Source organism: Gorilla gorilla, chromosome 19 (assembly GCF_029281585.2).
Source record: "Gorilla gorilla gorilla isolate KB3781 chromosome 19, NHGRI_mGorGor1-v2.1_pri, whole genome shotgun sequence".
NCBI lineage: Eukaryota > Metazoa > Chordata > Mammalia > Primates > Hominidae > Gorilla > Gorilla gorilla.
In genome coordinates, this window is record NC_073243.2 from 54260755 (window position 1) to 54275075 (window position 14321).

At 37.5% G+C, this 14321-nt stretch overlaps 1 protein-coding gene across 3 annotated transcripts in view; it reads left to right on the forward strand.

The window, feature by feature from the left end:
• Positions 1-14321, forward strand: part of IL6ST (interleukin 6 cytokine family signal transducer) — a 58835-nt gene that overhangs the window by 29511 nt on the left and 15003 nt on the right. Inside the window, exons 6-13 of one of the 3 annotated variants that reach the window (XM_031003279.3) lie at positions 1483-1649; positions 2278-2432; positions 5225-5384; positions 8806-8888; positions 9862-10072; positions 11102-11284; positions 13747-13848; positions 14024-14170. In XM_031003279.3, coding sequence (XP_030859139.1) covers positions 1483-1649; positions 2278-2432; positions 5225-5384; positions 8806-8888; positions 9862-10072; positions 11102-11284; positions 13747-13848; positions 14024-14170 — 1208 coding nt within the window. Of the gene's footprint in view, positions 1-1482; positions 1650-2277; positions 2433-5224; positions 5385-6113; positions 6160-8805; positions 8889-9861; positions 10073-11080; positions 11285-13746; positions 13849-14023; positions 14171-14321 lie in introns of those variants that run through there. The other 2 variants (XM_031003278.3, XM_031003280.3) reach the window with 2 other exon arrangements.

Here is a 14321-nt window from a genome sequence, read left to right on the forward strand (position 1 = left end):
ACCAGGCTGTAGTGAAGTGGCGTGATCTCGGCTCACTGCCTCCTGAGTGGCTGGGATTATAGGCACCCACCACCCCGCCCGGTTCATTCATCGTCTTGACACAACTTCCTTAGCCTTTGATAGCTCTCTGATATAACGTGCTTTTAGAGGGTCATCTTATGTATTTCCTCACCCAGACCTGGAATCAACCTTTTCCCAAAACTCTCTGGTTTCATTTAGTGTGAAATAATATTTACAGACTACAATCTGGGTGCTACAGGAATTCATCACTACTGGTTTGTCATAGTTTTTAGATTTTTTAGATTTTTTCAGTCGAAAGAGCTAGGACATGTTTTGTGGTTTGAGATATAATACTATCTTTTAAAAATACAAATCCATACTGATATTTTCAGTTTAAAATTAGGGCTATAGGTTTTTACATAATTACATTTACCTGACGTCTACATCTTCTTTCTTATGAACTGAAAAACATAGTTCACAACAACACTAACATAATTATTCATTTGCTTTATCCTACGGTTAATACAGCAGCTGCAGAATAATAACACCAGTATTAGCACCAACAAAATGATTACCAAGAATGATTTTAAGATTGTTTTTCTCTGTGAAGGATGTGTAATAGTCAGATTACTGTGTTTTAATGTTACTTGGAATAGTTCTTTTCTATGTGGTTATACTACATACTCAGTACACAAGTTCATATGTTTCATTTTGCTTTTAATTTTTAGGAATTTTTCTTAATTATATAAAACAATCCAAAAAGTCAAATCTATTAATAGTATTAAGGCTTGTTCAGAAAAGTCTATATTCTATTCCTGAATCCTCCACCTTATTTCCTTCTCCTTAGAGGCTAACCATTTTTGTTTTGGTTCAATTTGGGGTTTGGTTTATCCTTCTATTTTTAAAAACAGTGTTGTATATAAATATTTTTAATTGAGGCATAATTTATATAATTATAAATAAATATAGTAATATTACTTGAAACTTTCCATGGTGATAGAAATCAGAAAGTAGTTGCCTAAGTTTGACTAGAAAGAGGCTAAGAGATTTTAGCCCTAAGACTAAAGGCTAAGGGGTGATAGAAATTCTTACCCCTAACCTCCTGTCACCTTCTAGCATATTGTGCTTAAAGAAATTTGTGGTACAGTAAGGGTTCTGTTTTAGGAAAAAGAAAAAACAGCACTGGGATCATAAGGAAATAGATAATTTTTGGAGAGGAGTCAGTGGGGATGGAGCATAAAATTTTAAAGCACAATATTTTTAGACTACAAATTTGAAAATAATTTTATGTTTTAAGATATAGATCAAAGTTAATTTTAAAGAAAGGTTAATTTTTAAGAAATTTTGTTAGTGACCAGCAGTTATATTGCAAAGTTTGCTACAACAATCTAGGTCTCATCAAACTCTTTGCAAGTAATTTTTTTCACTCTAATTTTTTCAGATGTGTTTTTAATGACTGATTCTTCAATTTTTTGTATTTAGGGCAACACACAAGTTTGCTGATTGCAAAGCAAAACGTGACACCCCCACCTCATGCACTGTTGATTATTCTACTGTGTATTTTGTCAACATTGAAGTCTGGGTAGAAGCAGAGAATGCCCTTGGGAAGGTTACATCAGACCATATCAATTTTGATCCTGTATATAAAGGTAGTTATAAACCTGAATTTGAGAGTTTATTTGACACTGTAGTAGTTTACAAATTAAAGTAGTTTTTATATTTAGATTTTTTTTAGATTTTAATGTAGATTTTTAGATTTCAATTAATGTAGTTTTTAGATTTTAATTTTTTTAGATTTTAATTAATGTAGAAACAGGCATTTATCTTAGTGATTTTTATGAAGTCATTTTATCAATAATATCAAATAGAATTTGGAAAAAGAAAAATATCCATAATCCAACGACACTTAACAGCTGTTTTCACTTTGAATGTTTTCTGTTCTCAAACATCTTACACCGTTGTAATTACAGTATGTATGTTCCATTTTTATTCTCTTTTTTAAAAATTTGATATCATAAATATTTGTCTTTTGACATATGAACCTGAAGAGATTAACGAATGTAGTAAATTAACAAGGAGAACTAAAGATTGTTTAGAAATCTTTTTTTTTCCATTATAAGGTATATAGCATAGCATAATTTTCAGAGAAATTAGTTCATTTGGTGTAAGGATAAATGAATATTGTAAAATAAAGGAAGGACAATATAAAGAGTATATTTGAGTTTGTATATGAAATTGGAAAACATAATAAACCTTAGGATTTATTTTATTTTTCAGTGAAGCCCAATCCGCCACATAATTTATCAGTGATCAACTCAGAGGAACTGTCTAGTATCTTAAAATTGACATGGACCAACCCAAGTATTAAGAGTGTTATAATACTAAAATATAACATTCAATATAGGACCAAAGATGCCTCAACTTGGAGCCAGGTAAATTGAAAGTTACCGTTTATTCAAATAGTCCTTCTTTCAACCCTCTAATCTTAAAAAGTTTCAGTCATTTTCTAAATGTCTTTAAGTTTCTGGTTATGTGAAATATTTTGCTTGATAACCTCTTCTGGGTCGTTATTTCAAACAAGGGGAATCAGGAAGATATCCAGATAGAAAATACAGCTTTGCTAAATACAGTAGCCTTTAAGTAAAACATGAAAATGATACAGGGTGATAGGAAATGGCTTTTTCTTTTTTTTTCTTCTAGAGACAGGGTCTCCATTTGCCCAGGCCGCTGGCTCACTGCAATTTCGAACTCGAGCTTAAGTGATCCTCCTGCCTTAGTCTCACTACAGGTGTGCACCACCACACCTGGCTTTTTAAAATTATTATTATTTTTTGTGGAGATGGAGTCTCGCCGTGTTGCCCAGGATGGTCTCAAACTCCTGGCCTTAAGCGATTCTCCTACCTTGGCCTCCCAAAGTGCTGGGATTACAGATGTGAGCCACCACTACCAGCCTAGAAATGGCATTTTTGATGGGTGTTACAAAGAATACAAGTAATAAGAAGCAAATTAAGTAGAGGAGCAAAAATAAAGAGATTATAAGGATAAGGTAGCTAGTGTAGGGATTGGTGTGCTGCAGTCCACCAAAATCAGCCTGTGACTTGTTTTTGTAAATAAAGTTTTATTGGAACACAGCCACACTCATTTCTTTACATATTGTCTCTATTCTACAGTGGAAGAGTTGAGTAGTTGCAAAGATAGTCTCTGGCCCACAAGCCTAAAATATTAGTAAATATTTTATCTACCTTTTTATAGAAAGTTTGCCAACCACTGAGGTAGAGGAAGGGATTGATAGGGAACTTGTAAGACTGAAAATGATAGTATACCCAAAGATGATGCTACCAGCAAAAGAAATACTTGGAGCTTTTAAAAAAGCTATCACCATAGCATTCAGCTATCCATACTCTTCTCTGTTTTGATTCCATTTATCGCAAACAGTATGTCTTTGCTTTTGTTGCTCTGGTCACAGTGAGCTTGTTAGGGAATTGGGCTAATGACTTTACTACTTCTCTCCTTACCCCACTTATCTAAAGTGCTCAGAATACAGTCAGAAAAAGCAATAAAACAAAATTGGATTAATGCTTCATGTTGTACAGAGAATATACGTACCTGAAGTTCTTCAAAATGTGGTATTAAGTATAGAATCTTAATTCAGTGCTACAAAAAAGACTGATGTTTATTTTGTATCTAATATTAAATTATCAGAGTAATATGACCAGTTATTTATCTGTATTTAATCTCCTGTTTTTTTCTGAAAGCCAAGTTTAAAAGCCAGGAAAACTTTTGTTTTTCTTGATTGGGCTGGATATCTTCCTTTTGCCTGTCCACATCTACGCTCTACCCTTCTCTTTGTTGTGTCATGCTGACCTGTATAGATTTCATCTGTGGGTTCCCATTCTTTCTAGCTTCCTTGTGACTGTGGTTAATGGAAGGAAGGGACTAGGCAGGAGAGAAGACAGAAGAAAAGTGAAATTGGCATGTTGATTTTCCCTGCTTCCTCCCAGGAACTGGCTGTCTTTTTTTTTTTTTTTGAGATGGAGTTTAGCTCTTGTTGCCCAGGCTGGAGTGTAATGGCATGATCTTGGCTTACTGCAACTTCCACCTCCCTAGCTCAAGCGATTCTTCTGCCTCAGACTCCCGAGTAGCTGGGATTACAGGTGTGTGCCACCATGCCCAGCTAATTTTTGTATTTTTAGTAGAGATGGGGTTTCACCATGTTGGCCAGGTTGGTCTCGAACTCCAGACCTCAGGTGATCCACCTACCTCAGTCTCCCAAAGTGCCGGGATTACAGGCGTGAGCCACCGCACCCAGCCGGCTGTCTTTCAACTTAGGGTCACTGCCTGTCAAGACAGCCCTCTCTAGCTGACTGGCTTCTTTCAGGTTCTGGTACTTCCCCTCATCCCTCTGGGCCTAGAGGTAGAAACAGCTCTAAGCCCCAGAGTACTAACTGCACTGTCTAAGGATTCCATATACTCTGCAGGTAGTCCCTTTATGAAGCCCTCCTTGAATTATTCTAAATGGAGTGTGCCATCTGTTTCCTGCAGAAATCCTAAGTTATATTACAGGCCCTGTGGAAGAAATAAAGGGAAAAAAGGAAAGATAATAGATGTTTCCATACTTCTAAAACCAAATAACTTTACTGATTTGGACTGCTTTTTAACTTACACTTATTTCTCTCCAGAGGTTGAGTTTAATTTATTAGTCTTGTGTCAATAAAATAGTTTCAAGAGGCTGAGGCAATAGAATCACTTGAACCCAGGAGATGGAGGTTGCAGTGAGCTGAGATCACGCCATTGCACCATTGCGCTCCAGCCTGGGTGACAGAGGGAGACTCTGTCTCAAAAATAAATAGTTTCTAGGCTGAGCGCAGTGGCTCACATCTGTAATCCTGGCACTTTGGGAGGCCGAGGCAAGTGGATTGCTTGAGGTCAGGAGTTACAGACAAGCCCGGCCAACATGGTGAAGTCTTGATACTAAAAAAGTACAAAAATTAGCTGAGAGTGGTGGCGGGCACCTGTAATCCCAGCCACTCAGGAGGCTGAGGCAGGAGAATCGCTTGAACCTGGGAGAGGTAGAGGTTGTGTTGAGCCGAGATCGCACCACTGCACTCCAACCTGGGCAACAGAGCAAGGCTGTGCTTCAAAAAAAAAAAGTTTCTGAATTTTAACACAATTTAGAAGACCTTACTAATTGAGGTTTTCTGTTGGTTGATTTGCTTTGTTTCAGATTCCTCCTGAAGACACAGCATCCACCCGATCTTCATTCACTGTCCAAGACCTTAAACCTTTTACAGAATATGTGTTTAGGATTCGCTGTATGAAGGAAGATGGTAAGGGATACTGGAGTGACTGGAGTGAAGAAGCAAGTGGGATCACCTACGAAGATAGTAAGTAAATAAGTATATGAAGAAGTAAAGCTGTTGGAATTCCGGATGTGAGTTGGTTCTGGTTTTAATAATATAGCCTCATTGCTTCTTAGTTTGTGATCATTTTATTCAAACTGCAGTATTTTACGTTTTAATTTTTAAGGACATTAAGATGTAAAATTGAATATGCATCATTGATAGTATAAGCCTATTTGATACCTAATTAAATTTCATGGAGGCCGGGTGCGGTGGCTCACACCTGTAATCCCAGTACTTTGGGAGGCCGAGGTGGGCGGATCACAAGGTCAGGAGTTTGAGACCAGCCTGGCCAATATGGTGAAACCCCTTCTCTATTAAAAATACAAAAATTAGCCGGGCGTGGTGGTGGGCGCCTGTAGTCCCAGCTACTCGGGAGGCTGAGGCAGGAGAATCGCTTGAACCCGGGAGGTGGAGGTTGCAGTGAGCCAAGATCACGCCACTGCACTTCAGCCTGGGTGACAGAACGAGACTCCGTCTCAAAAAAAAAAAAATTCATCATGGAATGGTGACTTAGATACTATCAGAAAACCGTTAACTTAACTGTTGATAAGTCTAGAACATTTTATTCAAGGAGACTTCTCCAGAGATACTCCTAACTAGAGAATCATATCCTGAATCATTAAAACCACACTGTCTAGCAAACTATACCTTAGATCCTCACTATCAAAAAGATACTTGTATTATACCTTTTATTCATTTTTTTTCTAATAGCACTTGATAAGCCCCTGGGAAGCGGTTGATCCTGGAATTTTGGTTGGTTAGTTTTTATTTTCCTTTTTTCTGCTATAGATAATATATATGATATAGAATAAAAAAGGCACAAAAAGAGTGTACAGTCTAAAGTAAGATCCTCACTGCAAAGCAGCTGATGTTACTAAGTTCAAGAAATAATCCTGTGGCATAGATTTTTCATTTTGAGACCTTCCTATCACAGACTCACCTCTTAGTTATCAATGGCAGTAGCTGTGGCTGAAAAAATCCCCTACCACCTATATCCCTTTACTTCCAGCTCTTCCAGAGGTTTAGGTCATGTAACTTGAGAACATCAAAGGCAGAAAAGTACCCTTCTGCCCTAAGATTTCTCTCATGAATGCTGAGAAAGAAATCAATTTTGCTATTGCTGCTGTGGGAGTCCTCAGCCAGATTGCTTTGTCTTGACCAGGAATCCTTAAAATGAGATACATGGGGAGGAGTTCATGAAATACTTTAAAATGTAGGTAAAATATTGTGGTTAGTGCCTGTGTGCGTTTTTAATGGACAAGTGTACATAATCTTTGTCAAATCAATGAGTGAATGAAGTCTCTGGGTTCCCTTTATGTTAGGAAATATTTCCAGCTCATAATTTTTTTAAATAATTTCATGCTCTTTATTCTGTTTGAGTGCTGCACTGTACTCATGTGAATTTATCTATTTTAACTTCTGTACCAGCAGCCTTTTTCCCAGCCTTCCTGGTCTGCCTGTCCTATCCTTTCTGTTTTGTTGTCTGTAATTGCCTCTTCATGATCAACATATCAGTACTTAAATTTTTTTTTTTTTTTTGAAATAGTGCCTCACTCTGTTGCCCAGGCTGGAGTGCAGTGGCATGAACACGGCTCGCTGCAGCCTCTACCTCCAAGGCTGAAGCGATCCTCGTGCCTCAGTCCCCAACATAGCTGGGACTACAGGCACGCGTCACCATGCCCAGCAAATTTTTGTATTTTTTTGTGGAGACAAGGTTTTGCCATGGTGCCCAGGCTGGTCTTGAACTACTGAACTGAAGTGAACCACATCCCTCGGCCTCTCAAAGTGCTGGGATTGCAGGCACGAGCCACCACACCCAGCCTCACTGCTTAGATTTTATTCAACTCCTGTCTTATTCTACTGACTACCATATCTTGTTACTATATTCATAAAAATTTTGAGAAATCAGTTAATGCCATTGATTTTTTTAAGACAAACTTTTTACAAAAAGCTTAATGATAAGTAAAAATGAAATGTCAGTTGATATTACTTATTGCTAAAAATTAAATTAAAAATTATATGCTACATTTAATGGCTATTATAAAAGTTTTGAAAAATTAATACTACAGGTATTTTTAAAACCGAATTTAATTACTGGTATTTAACAGTTTATGTTTTGGCTGGGTATGGTGGCCAAACCCCAGCTACTTGGGATGCTGAGGTGGGAGGATCACCTGAGCCTAGGAGCTGAAGGTTATAGTGCACTATAGTCATCCACTGCACTCCAGCCTGGGCAACAGAGCGAGACACTGTCTCTGGAAAAAAAACACTATGTTTTATGGATTGCTTTTTCAGATGGTTAGTGATTATCACAACAATACTGTGAATTTGTTTTTATTACATCCCATCACTCTCAATCATCCTTATATAAAGTAATAAACTTATTTTAGTACATTTATCTTAATTTGTTTTATTATTCCTGTGAATATTTAGGGGTAAGCAATGTGTTTAAATAGATTTTCCAGTTTGATTTTCAGCGATAAGTAGTATCAACTTATATTTATTTCATTTTTATCTTTTACTGTTAAAAACTTTATTTTAAAAAGTTCAGGCCGGGCGCGGTGGCTCACGCCTGTAATCCCAGCACTTTGGGAGGCCGAGGCGGGTGGATCACGAGGTCAGGAGATCGAGACCATCCTGGCTAACACGGTGAAACCCCGTCTCTACTAAAAATACTAAAAATTAGCCGGGCGTGGTGGCGGGCGCCTGTAGTCCCAGCTACTCGGGAGGCTGAGGCAGGAGAATGGCGTGAATCCAGGAGGCGGAGCTTGCAGTGAGCCGAGATCGCGCCACTGCACTCCAGCCTGGGCGACAGAGCGAGACTCCGTCTCAAAAAAAAAAAAAAAAAAAAAAAGTTCGTTTTTTCTTTAAAAAATCATATTAACTAATTTTTCAAAATTTTTATAAATATAATTAGAAGACCTGGTATTTAATAGAATAAGAGAGGAGTTGAATAAAATCTAAGCAGTGATGTGTTGATCATGAAGAGGCAATTACAGATGACAAAACAGAAGTGAGGACAGGCAGACCAGGAAGGCTGGGAAAAGGCTGCTGGTACAGGAGATTCAAGTAGATAAATACAGTGCCAGCACACAAACAGAATAAAGAACATGAAGTTATAAGAAAGTGATGCCTCTTTAGTTGTTGCTCAGAATACATTTTTACCTTTACAATTTTGAGGTTAGAAAAGAGTTCCAGTATAATTGGAATATCAGGCTATCACCCTGACTAAAGGAAGAGCCAGGTGTTTTGTGCTGGGTTGGGAAAATGCTGGTATAAAGAGGTAGAGACACCATGCAATTGGAGGGCAAGAGTACTAAGAACAAAGTAAAAGAATAATTGGCAGAATTTTATTTTACTGTTAAAACCTTTTTATTTTAAGGAGTTTATGTCTTTTCTTTAGGACCATCTAAAGCACCAAGTTTCTGGTATAAAATAGATCCATCCCATACTCAAGGCTACAGAACTGTACAACTCGTGTGGAAGGTAAAAAATCACATTTATATTTTATCTCTTATAAATCTTTTTTTTTTTTTTTGAAACCGAGTCTCGCTCCATTGCCAGGCAGGAGTGTAGTGGCATGATCTTGGCTCACTGCAACCTCTGCCTCCCAGGTTCAAGTGATTCTCCTGCCTCAGTCTCCCGAGTAGCTGGGACTACAGGTGTGCGCCACCATGCCCAGCTAATTTTTGTATTTTTAGTAGAGACGGGGTTTCACCACGGTGGCCAGGATGATCTTGATCTCTTGACCTCATGTTCTGCCTGCCTCGGCCTCCCGAAGTACTGGGATTACAGGCGTGAGCCACCGCGCCCAGCCCTTATAAATACATTTTATATGGTATTATGAATGGAGGTCTTTTAAATAGATAAATTTTTATTCATCTTAATAGCAAAGCATTTGATTACTATTTTTACTAAATAGAAAGGTAATGCTTTATATGTATTAATATTATATAGAAGTCAGGTTCATAAACTACAAATAATACCTTATAGGTATTTAAGTACAGTTCTGTGAAAGTGTAAGTTCTGTAAGAAGAGGAATGTTGTTTTTGTACTTTGGAATTTTCCAGAGTAACTCAGAAAATAATAAAAGTTTGTGATAATCAAAATGTATGCTGGTAAGTGCATGAGTAGATCATACTAAAAAAGAAGGTAGAAAAATACTCAAGCGTAAAATAAATAATTTAGACCTACATAGCCACAGTGCAGAATTGATACAGAACCAAAAGCTAACGGAATGATGCTACTTACCCTTTTTTAGTTGAGGTCATGCTTTTACTCTTCATTTAGTATGTACTAGTTTTATTTTAGAACCAAATTTAAAATGGAGATTGTGAATCCTTTCCAGTTAAATATTTAGAGATTTGACATAATGGCATGATTTGTGAATATGAAGAAAAACTGATTTTTTATTCAAGATTTATGAAATTCTTTTTAAAAATAAACTATTTTATTACAGACATTGCCTCCTTTTGAAGCCAATGGAAAAATCTTGGATTATGAAGTGACTCTCACAAGATGGAAATCACATTTACAAAATTACACAGTTAATGCCACAAAACTGACAGTAAATCTCACAAATGATCGCTATGTAGCAACCCTAACAGTAAGAAATCTTGTTGGCAAATCAGATGCAGCTGTTTTAACTATCCCTGCCTGTGACTTTCAAGGTTTGTATCTATGAGATGGAGCCTGACTCTTGGGTGGAAAAATGGTGGTTAGGTATGGACAGGGCTCCCATAAAAAACACAAGTTATCTAAGACTGTCTCCTCAGTATCAGGGATAATCACTTGTTTATTTTTTAATTTTTTAAATTTTATAAATAATGATTTTCTTTTTTTTAGAGACTGGGTTTCGCCAGGTTGCTCAGGCTGGTCTCGAACTCCTGAGCTCAAGCGATCTCCCCTGGCCTCCCAAAGTGCTGGGATTACAGGCATATGCCACCAAACCCAGCTAGTGATCGCATTTTTAGGAATCAGTCAGCAGACAAATTTCATCAGGATGCAAGAAACATTTCCATCACTACATGCTCACTTAAACTTCACAGTAAGCTACTTCATTCATTTAAGCATATTCTGATTACTTACCTGGTTTTTAAAATATTATTTCAAGATTTTGAGAACTTTGTATACATATGACTGAAATGTTTATCTGTAGCTTTATTTGTAGCTTTCAAAGAAGAAAAATTGCAATTACAAACAAAACATTTGAAGAATTTAGGGAAAGCAAATTTTTTTTTTCTTTTTGAGACAGTCTTGCTCTGTCGCCTAGGCTGGAGTGCAATGGCACGATCTCGGCCTCTGCCTCCTGGCTTCAAGCGATTCTTGTGCACCAGCCTCCCAAGTAGCTGGAATTAAAGGCGTGCACCACAATGCCTGGGTAATTTTGTATTTTTAGTAGAGACAGGGTTTCACCGTGTTGGCCAGGCTGGTTTCGAACTCCTGATGTCAAGTGATCCACCCGCCTCGGCCTCGTAAAGTATTGGAATTACAGGAATGAGCCACAATGCCCAGCGGGGAAGCAAAATCTAAGTTTAAAAATTGACTACTTTACCTGTAAGTTATAATAAAGTGCTTTTATGCAAGGAAATATATGCTACAAAAATTGATAAATCACATGTTTTGGAAATGACTGTAAAATATGGAAATTTCAAATTTGTTAATATTTATTATTTCAGTATTCAAACTTTGTTTTAAAGCTACTCACCCTGTAATGGATCTTAAAGCATTCCCCAAAGATAACATGCTTTGGGTGGAATGGACTACTCCAAGGGAATCTGTAAAGAAATATATACTTGAGTGGTGTGTGTTATCAGATAAAGCACCCTGTATCGCAGACTGGCAACAAGAAGATGGTACCGTGCATCGCACCTATTTAAGAGGTATACCTGGCTAGAAACATCTAAATTGATATCCTTTTTCTAACTCTTTAGGCAGCTTTTTCTTTTGCTTATAGTGTTTTGGTCCGTTGAAACGACTTCCAATTTATCATAGCCTCACGACTTACTAGATGTGTGACTTTCAGCAAGTCATACTTAACCTCTCTGAATTACAGTCTCTTTTTGAACAGAGTGGGGTTAATACTTTCTTCTTTTTGTACCCCAATATGATTTTATCGTCAAGGGAAAACTCCTAAAACTATAGAGTATAGAGAAATATAAGAGTCCAACCTTTGCTGCTGATTAGTTATATGTTCTCTGTACCTCATCCTTCACATGAGAAAATAGTTTCCTAGAGCATCTGGATGACTTGTGTAATGTCTTAGAACCATCAGATAGAGGAAGCAGAACTAGAACTCAGATTTCCTTATGTCTTTCAATTGGAAGTAGTAACAAAGGACAGAAGTAATGAATCGTAGCGCTCCAGTGTGTGTGTTATGGTGCTGCTTAAGTGGTTATAAAGTGATACAACAACTTTGAAGAGAAAAAAAACTCAGTTTATATTCTTTTGTTGATAATTAATAATTAGAATTCAGCTGTGAATAATATGGTTAATTAAAGAAAAGCCCTAAGCAGAGAGATTCCTGCCATAAAGTTTTTGAGCTTTAGTCATAATACAGGCTGTTTGGACTTACCTGTTATTAGTGTACAGTTTTAATAAGCTTGGTTGTCTAGTTTACTGACTTTATCAAATTAAAAACATGGTGGAGCTTAGGAAGTCCTGAAACAGGCTGGAAATAACTATAGAAACTTCTTAAAAAAAAAAAATACAGGGTCTCACTCTGTTGCCTAGGCTAGAGTATGGTGGCATGATCATGGCTGACTGCAGCCTTCAACTCCCAGGCTGAAGTGACCCTTCTGCCTCATCCTCTGGAGTATCTGGGACTACAGGCACATGCTGCCACACTCAGCTAATTTTATTTTTTTGTAGAGAGGGAATCTCACTGTGTTGCAAAGGCTGATCTCTAACACCTGGCCTCAAGCGATTCTCTTACCTCAAACTCCCAAAGTGCTGGTATTACAGGCGTGAACCACTGCTCAGAGCCAATAGAAGCTTTTTAAAGAAGCAGCCGATGCGGTGGCTCACGCCTGTAATCCCAGCACTTTGGGAGGCTGAGGCAGGCAGATCACCTGAGGTCGGGAGTTCGAGACCAGCCTGACCAACGTGGATAAACTCCGTCTCTACTAAAACAAAATCAGCTAGGCGTGGTGGCACATGCCTGTAATCCCAGCCATTTGGGAGGCTGAGACTGGAGAATCTCTTGAACCCGGGAGGCGGAGGTTGCAGTGAGCCAAGATCATGCCATTGCACTCCAGCCTGAACAACAAGAATGAAACTCCATCTCAAAAAAAATAGAAGCTAGCATAGGTTGTGGAGACATTAAGTTTGGGTAGGTAGTCGTATGTTGCTCAGTAACCCTGAAAGCATCACATTAGAGTAGAATATAAAAATTGTTCATTTTTTGGTAATATTGAATTATCAAGAAAAGGTAAAATCACTCTGTTTAAGAAGGTAAAGGAGCATGTAACTTCATGAGTAATAGTTAAGAAATATACATTCTTATTGAAGGTATAAATTTCAATAAAACATTTTCTAATATGTACAGATAATATACTGTATAAAAAAGAAAAATTTTAGTGGTGCATGCTAAAAAAGATAAAAATAAAGGAAGTTTGTTTTGGTTTTTGTTTTTTTGAGACAGAGTCTCACTCTGTTGCCCAGGCTGGAGTGCAGTGGTGCGATCTTGGCTCACTGCAAGCCCCACCTCCTGGGTTCAAGTGATTCTCCTGCCACAGCCTCCCAAGCAGCTGGGACTACAGGTGCCCACCACCATGCCCAGCTAATTTTTGTATTTTCAGTAAAGGGGGGTTTCACCATGTTGGCCATGCTGGTCTCAAACTCCTGACCTCAAGTGATCCTCCCACCTTAACCTCCCAAAGTGCTGGGATTACAGACGTGAGCCACGGCGCCTGGCCGAGGAAGTTTTTTAAGATACCCTTTTTTCCAACTCGCAAACTAGGGCCATTAGTGCTTTCCCCTAGGTCTTACTGCTTTAGTCGTCTTGCTCCTTAGGCTGTTCTCTCTTGTAGGTAAGACATACAAAAATTGTCAGACTCTATAAAATCCAGAGTAATTTGAGGTCATTGTTTTATAAATTCTAAATGTAAATACCATCATTGTTCTTAACAATGTATTTTTTATCCACTGCATTGGCAATACTTTTACAGACAGTTTTACCTGATTAAGCCTGAATCCAGTACACAAAAGGCAATGCTTACTTAGAAAACTGCAGTTTTAAAAGAAAATTAAGTGGTCATGAAATTATAATGTAAAAATAAATTATGGTATTAACTTGACTTTTTCATTATGGAAAAACATGCTTAATCTGCTATTCTTGCTTTAGGGAACTTAGCAGAGAGCAAATGCTATTTGATAACAGTTACTCCAGTATATGCTGACGGACCAGGAAGCCCTGAATCCATAAAGGCATACCTTAAACAAGCTCGTAAGTCCAAACTCACTTCTTTGAAAAAAAAAAGTTTAGGGCTTTGTATTAACAAAAACATTTTATCACTTTTAAATAAAGATGTATCTCATTATGTTCAAATGATTTTATGACAAGGAAATTTTACTAGATTGTAAATGATTTTCAGTTAGCAAATGTGTTCACTCTGTTACAGCACCTTCCAAAGGACCTACTGTTCGGACAAAAAAAGTAGGGAAAAACGAAGCTGTCTTAGAGTGGGACCAACTTCCTGTTGATGTTCAGAATGGATTTATCAGAAATTATACTATATTTTATAGAACCATCATTGGAAATGAAACTGGTAATAAAACTGTATCAGTTATTAAGAATCAGTTATTTTTTCCTTAAGCTTTTAAGTACTAATTTAAGTCTGTTCTTCTTATACATCTTATAGTATATTGGCCTCAGGAGACACCTGAGAATTTGCCTTATGGTTACTTTCATGGATTTAT